Source organism: Pyxicephalus adspersus, chromosome 9 (assembly GCF_032062135.1).
Source record: "Pyxicephalus adspersus chromosome 9, UCB_Pads_2.0, whole genome shotgun sequence".
In the NCBI taxonomy this organism is placed as follows: Eukaryota; Metazoa; Chordata; class Amphibia; order Anura; family Pyxicephalidae; genus Pyxicephalus; species Pyxicephalus adspersus.
This window is the reverse complement of record NC_092866.1, coordinates 42,808,344-42,826,428: the sequence shown is the minus strand read 5'-3', so window position 1 is coordinate 42,826,428 and position 18,085 is coordinate 42,808,344. Positions and strand designations below refer to the sequence as shown.

The 18,085-nt window shown below is 39.6% G+C and overlaps 1 protein-coding gene across 1 annotated transcript in view; it reads left to right on the top strand.

Annotated features, from left to right (window-relative positions):
- The first annotated feature begins 6 nt into the window (after window positions 1–6).
- The window catches only part of LOC140337867 (von Willebrand factor-like), an 83,627-nt gene continuing 65,548 nt past the window's right edge, over window positions 7–18,085 (top strand). The window contains exons 1-5 of the mRNA XM_072421718.1: window positions 7–32; window positions 2,014–2,164; window positions 7,049–7,080; window positions 9,080–9,251; window positions 10,528–10,559. Coding sequence (XP_072277819.1) covers window positions 2,116–2,164; window positions 7,049–7,080; window positions 9,080–9,251; window positions 10,528–10,559 — 285 coding nt within the window. The 5' untranslated portion in view covers window positions 7–32; window positions 2,014–2,115. The remainder of the gene's footprint in view (window positions 33–2,013; window positions 2,165–7,048; window positions 7,081–9,079; window positions 9,252–10,527; window positions 10,560–18,085) is intronic.

The following is an 18,085-nucleotide window of genomic DNA, read 5'->3' as shown; positions in this document are numbered from 1 at the left end:
TATCAACTTCAGCCATCCACTCCATTCCATCAGTGAGTACTTCCCTACTACTGATTACTTTTTTGTACTGAGCATTATCATTCTTCATGTAGTACAATTGAAGAGGGATGTGCTTTTATACATTTGTATAAAACAGAGTAAGCCAGTGTTAATTTATATTTATATTTAAACACCATACTAAACTTTTTGTATGTGAATGCAGTGGGTACTTCTGAGAATCTTTAACAACTAGCCTACACACAACAACCATCACCTGTCTGTGAATTTCTTAAAAAGTTCCCTAGAAGGGAGGGCTATCATATGCATATATGGAGACAGTTATGCTGGAAATTGCTTTCCCGGAGCAGTCAATTTTTCTAGCACATTTACACTGCATATGAATAAAATTACATTTATGAAAAGCAAAAACTTTGCAACTCTGCAAATAAAATGCAGTCTGCATTATACCCTATTCAAGTTGGTGACAGGGACTCCTTGCCCAGGCATTGCCCACACTGCACCACAAAAACTACTCATCCCCTCTAGATTATGTTCAAGCTTTATGTTTTCCTTAACTTTGGTTCTGTAGCAAAGAAACCACCAGCTTTTTTCAGCGTGTGAGAAAAACACTGTTCCTTCAGTTCCTATTGATTTTGTCACATCCCCAGAACTCCACCTCTTAAGAGCCATTTCTCTAAAAAAAAATGTGTGGAAAGGCTCCTGGTAGTCAATGCAAAAGCATTTATTTGCTAGAGTAGTCGAAGATAGCCAGGGTTGAGGCAGGCAGCAAACAGATGAGGTCAGGAACAAAGCCAGGGGTACCAGAAGGCAACAAAGAGACATAGGTGACATTGGGTAGCAGGACACTGGAGCGTGAAAGGGACCCAGACAGCACCAGGACAGGAATGGAGGACACATGATATAGCAGAAGACACAAGTATACACTGGAGGCATGGGTGACAAAGGGTAACCAAAGGCATAGGGGAATGCAAGAGACACAGAAAGATCATGGGGACATTTGAACATTGAGACTGGAGCTGTGAGTGATCATAGTGTTGCTAAGGCCAGTGTGCTGGGTATTTGTGTATTGCTGGGCATTTAGTAGGGTATGGTGTATTCATGTATGTTTTTTATGAAAGGGTATGGAGAACAGTTTATGGTTCTGTGTGCTGTGTCCAATGTGCTTGATGTAGAGTGTTATTTTGTAATCACTGGGCACAGCTAAGTACACTTTGCTAGGTGTAGTGTGTGCTGCTCAGTACACTGTATGGTGTGTGCTGCTCTGTGCTGGTTGCGTTGTGTTCTGCTATGTAAACTAGTCTATACATTTGCATTGACAGTCTGTATAGGATAAAGAGTAATGGGGAACTTTGTGCACTGTGCTAGGTATAGTGTGTGCTGGCATGTACATTTAAGGGAGTATGGCATATGGAGAAATGTGCATTGTTCCGGGTATAGTGTGGACTGCTATATGCACCAGTGTATTAAATTCGTACAACAGTCTGTACAGGATAAAGATTAATTAAAATCAGAATGTTTTTAGATAAATTATGTTGCACGTTGTGTTTGACCTACTTTGAAATAAGCATCAGACAAAAAGATAGGTTCAACAAAAAAAAGATAAATAGAAAAGTATTGTTTAAATTGTTCACTGGTGTTTAGTGGACCCTGGGCCCTTTGACTTTATTGTTTTCTTTCCTGAACTGTAAGAAACCTTTGGACTCCCCTGAACACCCCCTGCATCACCTTCCCCTTACAGGTCTCTTGGTGAGTTTAGTCACAAATGTCCAAAAGTGGGTAGTAAGAAAGTTTTATCACAGTTTGTAAATTTTGAGGAATGGTGCTGCATCTTGTAGCCTTGCTGCCCTAAGCACAAGCTATATGCCATTATGGTAAAATACAGTCAGCTGTATAAAATGTTTCTACTTGCACAGGATCAAATACTTAATTGTATAATACCTTAACAAGTAAGCATAAAAAATGTATTTTTTAGAACTTTTTTTTAACTGCAGGTTTTTTTTATAATATTTTTAGACACCCCCTCCTTGTGAATCTATAAATTGTTCAGCAACTGGGAAGGTCAATTTTACAGAAATCATATGTCCATCTCAGACGCCCGCTAACTGTTCTTCACCAATGCCAGTTTTTAGTACAAAAGAATGCTGCTATAAGCTCACCTGTCCATGTAAGTTTTTGTTAACCATTAATAATCCATGCTTAAAGTGAATTAATGTCAAAATGTCTTGTTCTGTTCTGTTGTTGTGATAGATGGATATGCCAATATTACTTCTAGAAAAAGAATCTTGTACCTGAAATGGTTAAACTGACCTACTTACATTATCATTTGCAGTTTGCACCAACCAGAAGTGTGTTGCTACATTTACCTCTCATGCTGTGAAGAATATTCTTCTTTGATATATGAAGAGCAGGATATGAGAAAATCCTGCATTATAGTTACATAAATGTGATGTAAAAAAGAGAGAATTGTGTCTTTTACACAAGTGATTTTACTTTAGCTATGTCAGATGATTCTTGCTTGTGCTCCTTAGACAACAGTCTAACATAACAACTAATCAACTAATCTATGTGTCCACTAACATCATGCATCAATCTATCTATCCATCTGCTAATCTTAATAGTAGAGTGTCACTTACTTGCCCCCCTCCCCCCCTTCTTCACTAAACAGAAGTGTAGTGTGTGTGTAAATCACTTTTTCATTCATTTTATTTACTAAAAATGATCACAAAAAATTGTTTCCAGCAACAATCACCTAACATTCTTTTGATGTATGTATTGGGCTTTTGTAATAAAGGCTGATAAGTTACTCATGACCAAGAAGAAGTTTGGGAGGTAGGTTTTAAGGTATGGAAGACTATCCTCCCACTAGCAATCAAGGTACCTATTCCCCTTTATTTTCTTATGTGGAGACATTATGAACAGAGGTTATATCTAAAGTAATCAATATTCTGGCACACCCAAAGACAGTAAGAGAGAAAGTAAGTCTTGTAAATTCAGTCTATTGGAGGTGTAAATGTCTCTAATTTTCATGAATCTGTCAATGTGTAGTTACCAATCAATTATTTACCATATGGACTGTCCTGTGAAAAAGCCTTGCATGTACAGTACTTTTTAAATTAGCCCTGTGCATTAGGACTGCATGACTGAGAAACCTGGTAAGCCATACTAAAGGGTCATTACCAGGGTCTTCCTAAGAAAAAATTAGGCAGGCCTTCCTAAAACATCAGAGATTTACCTCTTCCAGTTTACCCAATTCGGCAGTGTAACTCTCAGCTTTTTAAAACTGCCTACCCGTTAGCCAGCCTGCCAAAAAATGATTTCTTGGTATGGATAAAATGCAGGAGAAAAACAGTGTATCAGAAGAATCACTGTAAGTATTGGATGACTGACTCTTTATGACCCTTCCTGACTGCTTAGGGCCCTTTGCCTCTAATTCTTTGCCTTTTCTTATATTTCACTTATTCACATTTCTTCACCACATACGTTCTTTTGGGCTTGGGAGAGAAACTCCTTGCTAGAACTAGAAAGATGTTTACAAAAAGATCAGATTGTGTAAAATGAGATTAGGTGCAATAGACCCTGATTTATTGAAGCTCTCCAAGGCTGAAGAGAATACACTTTCACCAGTGAAGCTGGGTGACTCAGCAAATCTGGAATGGATCTGGTCAAGGATTGAAAACATTTGCTAATCCATTGGAGATTTGCTGGATCACCCAGCTTCACTAATGAAAGTGTATTTTCTCCAGTCTTGGAGAGCTTTCATAAATCAGGCCCTGAGACTCAAACCTGGATCATTTTAATATTGACACTTTAATGTCCCAGTGTTTTCCTCTTTTGTCTAATTATAGTCAAATTCAATACAATTAAAAAAAACAACAGACAGATCTAGTAAAAGTGAATTAACCCCCCTGGTGTTCTAATTCTGTCCATATTTTTATGCAAAAAGCATTACATTGTTTTGCATAGAAATATGTTTTACAATTTAGGCTTATAATACGTAGGCAAAACTTACCAAAATATTTCCAATTTTTAATAAATTTAATAATAAACTTTAACCTCCCTAGCGGTTCATTTCTTTGCGGTTTTATATGTCTAAAAGCAGGACATTGTTTTTCATGAAAATTTATTTTACAGTATATTATATGAGTATAATATACTCATATATACTAATATATTAGTATTAGTATAATAAGGTTTGAAACACAAAATCATGTAAAAATAAAAAAATTGAATAAATTATAAAATCTATATATTTAACAAAAATACAAACATATATATATATATATATACTGTAAAATAAATGTTCTTGAAAACAATGTACTACTTTTACACATATAAATCTAATACAGTTGTTTTGTAATGAATGCAATACAAATGGATTTTGAATTTCCCGCCCCGCCGGCAACGTACACATGCACCGACGTCACCGGGAACTGCCCGGTGACTCATTGGATGCAGAAGCCGGCCAGAGAGAAAAAGACGGAGATCATGGCAATGGACGACACGGGACGCCGGTGGATCAGGTAAGGGTCTATTTACTAACCTTCCCATAGGTTTATCTACCCCGAGTGTGACTCGCTCGGGGTTACCGCTTTTAGCAACTTTTTTCTACCCCGAGTCACACTCAGGGTTACCGCTAGGGAGGTTAAATTAAAAAAAAAATATTTTAACAAAAAGGTGCATAAAATAATGAAACTTGTAATGTAACATAACATAACATACAGTACCATGTAGTATATATACAGATTTCTTTGTATTGGACTCAATAAAGTTATATTGTATTGAATCCAACACAAAATTATTTTAATTTCCCGACGTGCCTCCCGCACGAACTGACGCATGCACCAACGTCACCAGGAAACTCCAGAGAAGGTCAGTGCAATTGCCGGGAGAAGATACGAGAAGGTGGACACCCCCCGAGGACCTGGACAGACCAGCAGGATGCCAAAGGAACAAGGTAAGTGGGGTTTATTTTTAGCGACCCCGTGATTACCGCTGTTTGCAGGTAAAATCCACCACGAATCACACTCGTGAATACCGCTAGGGGGGTTAAATTCTTCAAGCAAGGTCATTACTGGTATTATCACAAATCAGCACTTGAATAATATCATGGATAGGTTATGTAAGCAGTTGGATAAATTCACCATATCTTCTGAGTGGAGAACTGTTATGTCGCATATTGACATTTTGTTTTTTTTCTGAAAGTAAAAATATTCAAGAGTACATGCAATGGCTTTTCAGAACACAATGCTTTTTGGGCTAATCCTTGGGGTAAGAACACTTCTTGGTAGAGGAGAATGGAATGTAAATTGTATCTGTCACAGGACAAGTGGATCTGTGCCCTCTTCAGTGTCACCCACCTTGTACCCCCTTGCTGCCTGCACCAACTTTGCTCAGGGATCCCATCCTATGTTCACTTCCTGGTCCAGGTTATGTGACCTCCTGTCAGTTGCTCCCTTACCTCAGAGGAATATGTATGGTGACATTTCATCAGCCTTGTTTATAGGAAAAAAATCATCAATCACCTGCTAAATTTCTTTAACAACTGCATAATTAGGTAAAATGTTCCCATTCACCCTCCATCTAAACCCTGATGGTCTTTCTCCCCACCTCCTCAGTTTAATCATTACAGGATCATGATCTGACAATATAGTTGTAGAAATATTACTTTTAACAACTAAAGGATTTCTTAAGTATTGTTTGTGTGTTGCCGAGCAATAAGAATAGTCTCTGTTAAAGGGGTGGAGTCCCACCAAACATCTACCTATCTAAGTTAAACTCCCTTAATAATAAAGAAAAGTTATGACAATGTCTGGATACCTGAAGGTTCTAGATTTATCTAATACCTGATCGTGATCTAGATTAGCGTCCCCCAACAAAATCAACTCCCCTTTATTTACTTTAATTTTTACAATTAAATCTTGAAAATAATTTACTTGTCCTATTGTTGGTGCATAGTATACTAGCAAAGATAGCAATTTCCCCTTAAGCCTACAAACAATTGTCTTCCTTTCTCTTACTACCTCTCCTAATTCCTGAAATGTAAATGTTTAGCAATACATAACGCAAATGCACAATGTTTTTTTTCCCACGTTGGCCGGTCCAGGATTGAAAACATTTGGTAACAAATGACTTTTAAGAAATCTATTTCAGGTTTTCTGGATCACCCAGGTTTACTGATGAAAGCGTATTTTCTCTAGCCTTAAAGAGCGTTAATAAATCAGTCCCATTATGTGCATACTATTACTGGATCGCCCAGAATCATTTAGAGATCAACAAAACGCATGGCCTAAAAAAGATAGTCTACCTATAAATGTGCTTGCTAGACTACATTATTATTTACTTAAGGAGGATATAATACAGGCTTCTAAAACCTACCTGGATCTTTGCATGGATGAAGCACAGGTTCAGATCTTTCCAGATGTATCCCAACTGACAATTCAACAAAGAAACCACTATGAAATTTAAAGTAGCTACCGTGTTTCCCCGATGATAAGGCATCCCCATCAAATAAGCCACCCCCCGATTTTTGCTCAAACAATTAAAATAAAGCACCCCCCGCAAATAAGACATCCGATCAGAAGGGGACAATCAATGGCACATGAGTGATCAGAAGGGGACAATCAATTGCACATGAGTGATTTTCAACAATAAATGTGTACTGTAGTCTTCCTCATGGAAAAATACCCCCCTGAAAATAAGACCTAGGGCATATTTTGGTATTTCAAAAAATATAGGACAGTGCCTTATTATAGGGGAAACAGGGTAAGATTGGTTAGATTGCTTTGTGAGAAGTATTATGCTATGATACCTAAATTAAATCGAGTTTGATATGAGAGATATTTTATTGTAAAAGGTGTTCTGTTAGGTAATTAAATATTTTCATATATTCTTCTGCTTTTTATAATATGTGGCGGTGCACTTAGCATACACAGCACTGGTATTATTGGTATATTTTTGGTATATTTTTTTTACACCTAAGCAGGTGCTACATATAAAACAGCATATATGATTTAATTTCTAAATGACCTGTTTTATTTATTTTTTGTAGTTTGTATTGGAAATAATCAGGACAATTTAAAGGTAGGCTCATCTCATTACTGTAAAGTTAATATAATTATTGGCTACAAGAAACAAAAATGCATAACTTTTTTTGTTGTAATTTGTTTGACTGGTTTTCAATAATAAAATGCCAATTAAGTATTTAATAATGATGAATTAGATGCTGTTATAAATTTCTGGGACAGCATTTCGCTTGACACTGCTCACTGAAAGAAAAAGTGTCCAGTCTCTGGGTTGGGACCACAGAGGAGGTAATAATGATTAACACAGAGGTATGTAACACAGCGGTAAGTCACAACTTCTGCGTGGGTGGTTGAGAACCTGAAAAAAAATTCCCCCTTTCTCCCAGCATGTGCAGCCGCACATATAACTTAAAACGCCTCGAATCCCAGTGCCCAATCTGCCGAATTATCCTTTCCCCCAATCCCCATCTAGCTGCTTCTGTGGGTGCCCCAATCTGTAAGGAGTGAGACGAGTAAACACCAGGGTCTATTCCCATGAACCCCAAACATTTTTTAAAAACTGCTATAAACTGAAAACGGGACAAGCAGGCCCTGTCCTCATGTAATAACACCAGCCCTCCTATCTGCAGCCTCCCCCTGAGAAAATCATCCACCACCGTGACCATGCAGACGGGACCGCTCCATCTTGAAAAGCCGCACTCTAAAACCCTTACCCAACTGATCGGTTTTGGACTTTCGAATGAATAGACTCACCTCCTTCCGCGTCCATGTCACATCCTGAAGCAACACCCCCCCCCCCCTTGTGCCTGGCATACCAACTCCCCAATTCTCATGGCCCCAAAAAAGGCCAAAACAAAAGCCGCCCTAAAAAGCAGCCTCTCCTGTGCACACCCTTCTTAAAACGTTCAACAAACCCCTTAAAAGCTCCAAAGACACCGGTCTCCTTATACCGGCTGGCTGCCTCCCCTTCCTGTAACCCATAACACCCTTACCACAAATGCTTTTGAAAAATCCTGCCCTCCCTTTAATTTACAATAAAAGCCATCCCTGCCAATTTCCTATTAACGGACGCAACAGATACCTCTTTAGTAAAATCCTGAGCCAACCCCAACAACAACAAATGGTGTATCATCCTAAACTTATCCGGCTCCTTTTTGGGCACCAGGCCCAACAGAGAAAAACCTTCCAGCTGCTGATCCTAGAAAGGCCCACTCATCCTGCCCAAACTCACCTCCTTAGCCAATATTTCAGAAACCACCGCTGGGTAATTTGATGCCGATTTTAAATTCTTCGGTTCCGCAGGGATTGCTGCCAAACTGCAGGGCATGCGGAACCCCTCTGCAAAACCTTCTTCAAGCGTCTTTGTCGCCGCCCTATTCAGATACCCAACAAGGAAGGGGCGCATCCTTGCAATGGTCCCCGGAGTCCTACCCTTTTCCCCCACCATCGCCTCCCTTACCCGCTGTGTGTTTGAAACACCTTGCAAGCCAATGGTTCCCTTTCACCCTAAAATAAAAGAGGCACCTCTAATGTTTGTAATATTGCTTTAGTACTTCTTGTGTGAACTTCTCCACAGTGCTTGCATCAACAGAGAACATTGAGAGTTTGATATAAAGTTTTGCTTAATGACAAATTCTAGCTTCAGGTGAAAAATTGTGTTTATTTTAAAAAATCTCTAGCTGAAACTATAATTTCCAGTGCTGCACTGTGCAGGCTCATTACTCAGCAATCCACTGGTATGAATACTTACCTTACAGACAAAAGGGAACTTTTGAGAGGTGGGGAGTATCAGAAGACTAAAGGGAGTTCAACCTGGATTTACAAGTATTTCCTTGATTGATTTTGACTGATGTGAACTTTTGGCCACTAGGTGTAGGAACGAGTCAATATTTTATTGGGCTCTGAAACCAAAAATGTGGAGAGATTTGAACCCTGTAGGCAAAGTTTTCGCTGAATTGGCAGGAGAATAATTTGTAAATATGCCCTCTAGTGTTTTTTTGTATTTATTAGAAAAATATAAATTTATTTGACTTCTGGTTTTGTTCTCATATTTTTAGCCTGGAGATACATGGAAAGAGGACTGCCAAACCTGTTTATGTCTTAAAGATGGCTCCACATTTTGCACACCAGATCCTTGTCCAACACCTACAAGACCATGCAATATACCAGGAAGTGTACTTGTAACTATACCACCGACTGGCAAAGACTGCTGTCCTCAGTATAGATGTGGTAAGTGTATTTGCACTTCTGGAATTTTCACATGGCAGCAGTGCCTTGAACTAGCTTAGTTCATGTAATTTGTTCTTGATCACCCTATAAAACTAGCTAGAACCCTACTCCCCTCCCCAACTAGAGCAAGTATAGGGCTTTTATTCAAAGGAATTGGAAATCCAATTTACCTCTTCCATGGATATGCAGAAACTTCACTGTACTATGCTTTACTCATTTCTGGAAAATACATTGTCTCATTTATAATGGTGGTGAAAATTCATTATTCAAATTCATTATCTACAGACTTTGAAAATTTGAAAATAATAAAACTCTTCAAATGAGTTTTAAAATACAGAATACTTAACAGAAAACTCTTCTACAAAAACAAAATCTTTTCAAGGCAACACAATTTGTATATGCACTGTTTTGTCAGACTTATGTTAACGCAAAGAATTTTATATGTTGCAAAATATACTGTGATTACCTGGTAAACATTCACACTATTAGCACAACTGGCTTATGTTATTAACAATTGTAAAAAAAAGTGTCCAGAGAAAAGGATCTTTCTTTTTATTAGCTGCTCAGCACAAACTCCGTCTCACCCACAAGCCACCAGTAGCACAAACATGGCAAGCACTCTCTGTGTATATTATTTTTTGGTTTACTTCCTAATCCTATCTCTCCTTTTTACCAGCTTCACGCTGACCTATCCTGTCACTATAGCAAATCAGCACAAAATTGTGTGGTTATCCTGCATCTTTTGTATAGGTGAAGGCATGCCAATATGAGAGCCTGTCATCGGCTGATGTTTCTTCCAATACTTGGATTATAACTTAATTGTTAAAATTAGGAGTCCAGTTCAAATTTGGAAAAGCTAAAATCTGAGGATTTTGTATAACACCTTGGGGCTTGGATCACCCTTGTTTGAGACTTGGTATTAGGTTCCTATAGCTGGTTTATATGTGAATATTATGGTACAAGTATTTAAATATTTTCATCTGTTTTCTTGTGTTTTTTAAAATACATAGTGGTTAGCATACACATTTTCTATTGGTAATGGACCTTAGTTCACTATTTTTGTTTGGGGGTTACAAGGGGTTCATTGAGCAATGAGAAATATGTTACTCATGTTAAAAGGCTCCCCAGTGTTAAAAGGTTGATAATCACTGCCTCACCTGTCTTTTTTATGATCAGTGGAGGGGCTTTTGTTTTTATAATAAAATATTTTGTATATTTAAAATAGCAAATATTATTTCATATCTTAAAAGACCTGTTTTATTTTATTTTTTTGTAGATTGTGTTGGAAGTGGTGGGAAAACATATACGGTAGGCTTATCTCATTGCTATTAAGATATTTATTAGCTGCAAGAAACATAAACATTATTATTTTTTTTATTTTCATTACATTCTCATTTTTAGGAGCTAAACAGATTTACTTGTTTTTAATATTTCAATGCAAATATGTATTTAATGTTGATGGATAAATGTAGTTATAAATGTCTGAAAAATGTTGCAGACTGCATTTTACTTGGCACTACTTACATAGAGTACAACTCACCAAACTCTGGGTAAGGACCACAAGGGAAGGTTAATATTGATTAAAACATGGGTATGTACACATCATATAAAAGAAAACAGAACTAACGTCACGACTTACAAATGTGTGGTTGAGAACCTGAAAAAACAGAAAATTTAGACAACTACAGCAACAATAACAACAGCAGAGCAAGACAATTCTAATGAAGGCTATACAGAAGCTTAGAAAAACAGTGAATTAAACATGTCCATCCTGGGTCCATCTCCCAAATCACATTTCTCCATACATAGCCCAAAAGCAGCATTGAAAATTGGTCTATGTGGTGCCTGTAATTTGAGGATTCCAAAAACTACAATCAATAGAACCAGTTGAATTCAAATTTCTCCCTCGTACTATTCGCACGAGATGTAAGGTCCTTTTATATGCTTGATGTTATTTACTCAGGATAACTACATCTTAATCATTGGTGATGACATTTGTTTCCATATCAAATAGGGTAAACAAGCCCCAACCCCATCTGTTAAACAAATAGACTAGAATTATAGTAGGGTATCATAGGGATCGTGTCATAAATAGAAAATAGCTGGATCTCAGGAACAACAAAATATGTGAATCTCTTTGTGATTTCTTACACTTCTATCCAAACAAGACAGGACCAAAAAATATATTTATATCCTCAATAGCCTATATAGAGGTCACAAGGTCTAAATCCATACTTACATCCATACTTACTAAATCCATACTTACATCCACTACTCTGGGCAGAAGGCTTTAAATCATGCAAGTGGTCTCTAAATTGCAGGGCTCTTCCATAGTTTAAAGCAGCGGTCCCTAATTGAGAAAAATTTGGTAGTCCATGGCTCTGGCCTTTGCACCCCCCGAGCGGGGTCAGGAGGACCCCACTGGCGGGGTGCACCGGCTAGAACCGCAGGAACACATCCCCCGTACAAATCCCAGGCTGAGGGAAGTAGACGGGCTGTGTCCCTGGTCCCTGTGCCCCATGGTGTAGCTTCTCCCAGCTGCACAATGACCAAGCTAACACTAGTTTAGCTAAAGCTTTGAATTACCTCATCTCTCTAATCCCTCATCCTTAAAACCTCTGTTCCCACCCTTATTTCCACCCTCTGACCAATACCCCAAACTGATCCTTCTATAACTCTAAACAACGATTAACACTCGACTACCTGCTATGCTGTTCTCCCTGTCAAGCAGGCCTTCCCCTTTGCTCCCCTAACTTGCTCGCTCCAGACCTGTCTTGACTGAGGAACTACAGGACTAGCAGACCTCCTCTTACTTTTTCTACAATTCCCTTTACTCCTTAGCCCCACTTTTTCTACAGTTCCCTTTTACTCCTTATCCCCAAAACACACTCAAGTTTTGGTCAAATGGCCAGCATGCCTTTTATTATGAAATTAATTCTATTATGAAACAACTTCAGAAAAACCCAAATCCCACAATCACATACTAAAATTATACCATTTAAACCAACATAATACAGCCAAACCAACATAAACATACCAAACATGCTAACAGATTCCACTCAACAGTATTCCCAGGTTGCCCATTCCTTTTAGGCATTTAAGACACAATTGGTATCAGCCCCAAACTGATATTGCTACTGCCAGTAGCATCACCCAATATCAAAACCACTCGCAGCCTATTACAGCCTATTACCTATTATTAACTTATTTCACCTCCTTTTTAAACTATTCAAGAGACTCCACACAAAAGATTGGTGTCAATAAAAATTAGATGGGAAGCCCAAGAATACTGCCCTCGAGGACCACAACCGCCACCACACCAAGCAAGAAACCTCACACATATGTGTCCCTCCAAACCCTCAATGCTCTCTGAACACCCTCTTCAATCCCAGGACACCAGAGGTCTGTGCCAACCGCATTAAGATTTACACCATCCATCTGCAAGTATAGACCAATATCCAACTCCAATTCCCTAAATTAGACCTTGTAGCATCCCAGTGTGGTGGGCATGGAACTCCACGCTGCTCAGCCTCCCATTCCATCTTGTGGAAAATCTGCCACTGAAACTGAGACAAAGCATTATTAGCAACACCAGGAATATGCAGTGCACCGATTGCAATATTCAAACTTAAACACAACAGGACTACATGTCTCAACAATTAAACCACAGATGTCGATAATGCAGAAAAGGATTCCAAAATCTCTGCAATAGTTCCAAATCAGCAACCACCATAGGCTCCTCCATCCATTATAGTTGTCCATTATAGAATTCCTGCCAAACCAGCAAGTCAGTCTGAAGATCCCCAGTCAGATGCACAAAGAGCCCTGGGCACCAGACCCCTGCTGTAGCTGGTAGCTGCTGCTAACCTCTTCGAGAAAATCCTTCCCATCAGCATTTTCCAGCACGAAAAATTCATTTTTATTGTCCAGCAACTGACGTTTTTGCTGTTCCCTTGCCCTCTGACCCTCTTCCCACAGCACTAGCAACTTACCCCTCGGCAGCCTGAATTCCAATTGACAATCCCCAGTAACGCCAACTCTGTGGATGGGCTCCTATATTTATCCACTGCCAGTGGGACCTACATCAAAGGCCCAAAAAATCATCAAGATATGAATAAATGAGGGCACCTCAGCCAAATCCCTAACCACTCACTCCAAAAACTAGCTAACAGCTTCAAACAATGCACACAACAGGGTACAATTTATTGGCAAGCAGCGATCGACAACAAGGGCCCTTTAATACCAGCAACCCAAGAACCTCTGGCTCTCTGGCAGGAGTCCTAAAGCCGATTCAATGTCTTCTTTTGCCAACAATGCCCCCCCAGCCTAATATTGCCTAACCTACCTCCAATCCAGGTAGCAGAACAATGCTGAGCAATGCTCTGACACCTTCTTGCCAATAACACTAGCATGAATCACAATGCCTGCAACCAATTACAAACATACATGGAATCATCCAATGCCTTGTAGTCTATCTAAGCTGAAATGTTACACAATGTCCACACATTGCTGTGACAAATCTTGTCCCACATTCCTGCCTTCAGATGAGAGCCCAAAGGTCCCTCGATGCAAATGTACACCTCACAACGTACAGAATTTCCCACACTTACCTGTTCCCCCATGTCCCCTCTGCTGGCGCCAATGCCCTGCCCACCTGTGGGTCCTACCTCAACAGACCTAGTGTACCTACCGCTGCCTCAACCCAGCACCAGTCTTCAAACCAACCCTCCCAGGGCAACCACACTGGTGCCCAGTCATCAAGCATTCATCCACACACCCAGGCCTCACCATGACTTCCAGGCAGTCTTTTGCAGACGCTGACATCTCCTCTCTGATCTTGCATCATCAGGTGCCACTCACACCGCAGCCAGCTTTACCCAGGAGCCAGAAAGCCCCAGACTGCAGCTATAGCCACCCCTTCACGTCAGCCAGCCTCTACAAGTAAAGCCTCTTCAACAGCCCTGTGACCAATAGGGCTGCAGTAGTACCAACACTCTTTAGCATTACAGACTGATTTGCCACTATCTTCCTGGAGCCTCCAAGCTCGGCAGCCATTTTGCTTGTGCCACCATACTCCTCCCCCCAACGCCATCTTGGTGGAGCTTCTGGGCCCTCCTTCCATTTTAAGGAGCCTCCACATGCCGCCATCAACTTTTTTGATCCCCAGACCACTTCTGCCATCTTCCCTGTGCCAGTTATTCCAGCAGCCACCTTCCCGGAGCCTTGTGGCTCGAAGTTTGCTTCCTGGACCCAGTAGCAACAACGGACAACCTGCTGCACTGCCCAGCACCCTCTGGAAAGCCTTTTTATCTTGCAGCTTTCTTTCATTGCATAGGGAGCAGAAAGATAAGGAGCCCTGTTCTAGAAGCACCACTTTCCACCCATTGATGCGCCGTTACCAGGGATTCCTCCCAGCTACCCTCTGCACAGGCTGTCATTGCCAGCAAAGGGTTTTCAACCAAGTATTAGAAATAAACATTTTATTTTCAGCTTTTTATTTGTCCAATTACTTTTGAGCCCCTGAAACAAAGTGATTGTGTTAAAAGAAAAAGGCTTTTGTTCCTCACATTTTTATGCAATCTTTTTGTTCAACCCACTGAATTAAAGCTGAAAGTCTCAGTTCAACTGCAAATGAGTTGTTTCTTTCAAAACTAATTGTGGTACAGAACCAATGTTGGAAAAAAGATGTCCGTGTCAAAAAATTTATGGACCTAACTGTATAATGTAAAATTTCATAATTTTTTGTGCATCGGTAATCAAGACTGAATGTCAGCGCAGAGCCGTATGGGATACCTATGTCATGCATCCCAGGAGGCTCTTGGTTGCTCCTTCCTTTGAGATCGGGCATACACAGAAGGGGCATTTTTTCCACTAAGGGGAAAGGAAAGCCGATACTATGCATGCCCAGTTGAGATCATCTCTCTAAGTCACCTGATCTCAAACCTGCACAATGCGAGATTGGGTGACGTAACAAAGAGGACCAGAAGAGAACACAGAAGATGGAGGCGCCAGATGAAGAAGAAGAATTTCAGAAAGGTCCAGCTCCATCGAGGAATCTCTAAAATAAAAGGTTAATTTTTTTTTTCTATAGTTCTGCTTTACGTTTCTTAAAAAGAGGTGTATTTTTACACTTTACCTATTTAATCTTCCATTTGTACTTTGGAAGATTAAGTCTGCTATTGTTTTGCTAAAACTCAACAAAAAACACACACTTACCTTCAATCCTGCGGATCAGTCTATCTGTCTTAAGACCGCTTCAGAGGGAGCACCAGGCGCTGCCACCTCTTCTTCTGTGTTCTTCTTCCTATGTCACTGCGCATAGGTGATCGAGAATTAAGTGGGCAGTGCTGTACCTCCCCCCTTTTTTGTGGTTGTTTTAGGGAATTGCCACTAAAAAAAAAAAAAAATAGTAAAACAAATTTTTGCTGTAAATAAAAGGGTTGCCTAGCCTTTTATGTAAAGTGAAAATTCTAGGTATGCTTTAATATGTTTATTTTGCTGCTATATGGATGGATCACCTGAATTCTATGGTGGAAGTTGATCTAAATGCAAGTGCAGTAAAACCATTTTAGCCAAGAAATTATTGGGGAATCAGCAAGCACTAAAATTACGTATTAGTATGAAGAGGGAAGTGAGCCTATTTCCCCACAATGGGCCTAATTTAATAAAGCTCTCCAAGGCTGGAGAGGATACACTTTCATGAGTTAAGCTGGGTAATTCAGCCAACCTGGAATGGATCTAGTCCAGGATTTAAAACATTTGCTAACAAATAGCAAACGACTTTGAAGAAACCCATTACATGTTTTGAACCCAAACTGTAAGGCCCTGGTCAGCACCGGCCTCACCAGACGTTAGTCGCCCAATCTAATGCTGCACCTATTGCAAGGCCCCCCTCAGCCTCCGTAGACTGGTTGCATCTCCTAGCACTTGGTTGCCCCCAGGACATACTACACAAGGGATGGTGTCTAGAAATGGGCTGGCAGTAAGCCAGGAGCTCACAAATAAAGCAGTACCAAGATTCCAACAATGCCAAGTCGAGAATATAGAGCAGAGGTCATACACAGAATATCTGTCCACCAAAGTACACAAGGGCAAAACACAAGTAAAGTCGGGGGTCGCAGGCAAAATATTGGTCAGGAACAGTAAATCAGACAAAACCACACTACAGCAAAGATTTGCTCAACTAAACGCTACAACAGACCCTGATGACTGGGAGCAGAGAGGGTTTAAAGTCCCAGCAGCCAATAGAAGTGCAGGACTGAGTCAGGAGCCGATTAGCCTCTGAAATCCCCTTCAGCTGTGCACAGTCTTACAATGGATGCTGGTGATGCCATAAATACATCAGGCTGCACGACTAAAGGGAAGCAGGGACTCCTGCTATCTTAGCTATCCTGGCTGCTGCAAATGACATCGCTGGACAGAACAGTGTTTTATATTGCGATGGTGCACAGCACGGAGTCGCCAGACAGATGAGCATCTCCTAACACAAACAAATAAATATTGCAGGTTTGAAGATTTATTAAACATTTGTAGTAGATTGTAGGTTTATTAAATTATGAAGGTAGCAAGTATCTTTAGTGATATCCACAGAGAGTAGAAAAAGGTGGAACAATTAGGACTAATATTTATTTACAGATAAATTATTAGTTTTTCAATTATATTTTATATTTGAACATGATTATAATTTTTATAAATGTAACAAAAAAGAGGGCTCATCCTCTACATCCTTTACACACTAGACCAGATTTATCAATGAAATGCACGTATGTACGCACCAGTCAGCAAGCCGTATTACTGCGAGTCGGGCCCGAGATCTAGTGAACTCACCTGCCAGTTTCCTGCAAGGATCTCGAATACGCCAATTAAGACAATTAATTTTCAGCTGCATGATTCAGGAGTAGATGGTAACCTAATGAGGTGATAGTAATTGATTAGCGCACACCTGCGCCCTGTTCTGTGCGCATCTCCAGTCCATTTTACAGGTCAGTTTAAATCTTTAATGCTTGATTTTTTTTTTTTGTGTAAGTGCTACTTTTTATGTTACAGTCTACTCATTTTCAAACTTGCTTCATTTATAGTTATATTTGTTGCACTTGTTGTTTTGATACTTTTTCTTTTGGTTGCAACATTGCAAACTAATTTCTATCAAGCTGGATATATACTAAGTGGCTCTTTCAAATATGTCATTACACAGTAATATGTGTAAAATGAGTGTAAAAAATATGTGAACAAACATTTGTGACCTGATAAAAATTTCATTCTAGTTTGACTATAGAGAAATCAAATATTTTAGTAAAGGATTATGGGCAAACATGTTATAATACATGTATTAAGGAACATTTAGTGATTTCACAAGTGTGTATGTCAAAATGGATATAAATGTATAGAAATACATATGCATTTTTATTAGTACTATTTTAACTGGACGTGTGTGTGTGTGTGTCTGTGTGTGTGTGTGTGTGTTTGGGGGGGTTTAATTAAGTAAGTTTGCTTGGATGGTATGCATTGATGTGATTTTGTTAGTTTAACCTGTTGCTGCAATGTTTTTGTGCCTGGTTTGTAATGCCAGGCTCGGATTAGCAATTCTTCAGCAATGTTTTGTCATTTTTTCCACAAGTATACAAATGTCTGCATGGGTTCCACTCCAAAGTGCTACTTGACTCCTCTCGTTGCCTTTGTCCCATTGTCACATATTGGTATTTAAATGTATTATGTACATAATTCTTTTCTGAATAAATTGTGCTGCCTGATCTTAGCACTATTGTATACAAACACACTTCCACTTGTTGTCCAAACTGGTTGGGAATTAGTTGTCCAGCTGAGTTGCATACTCA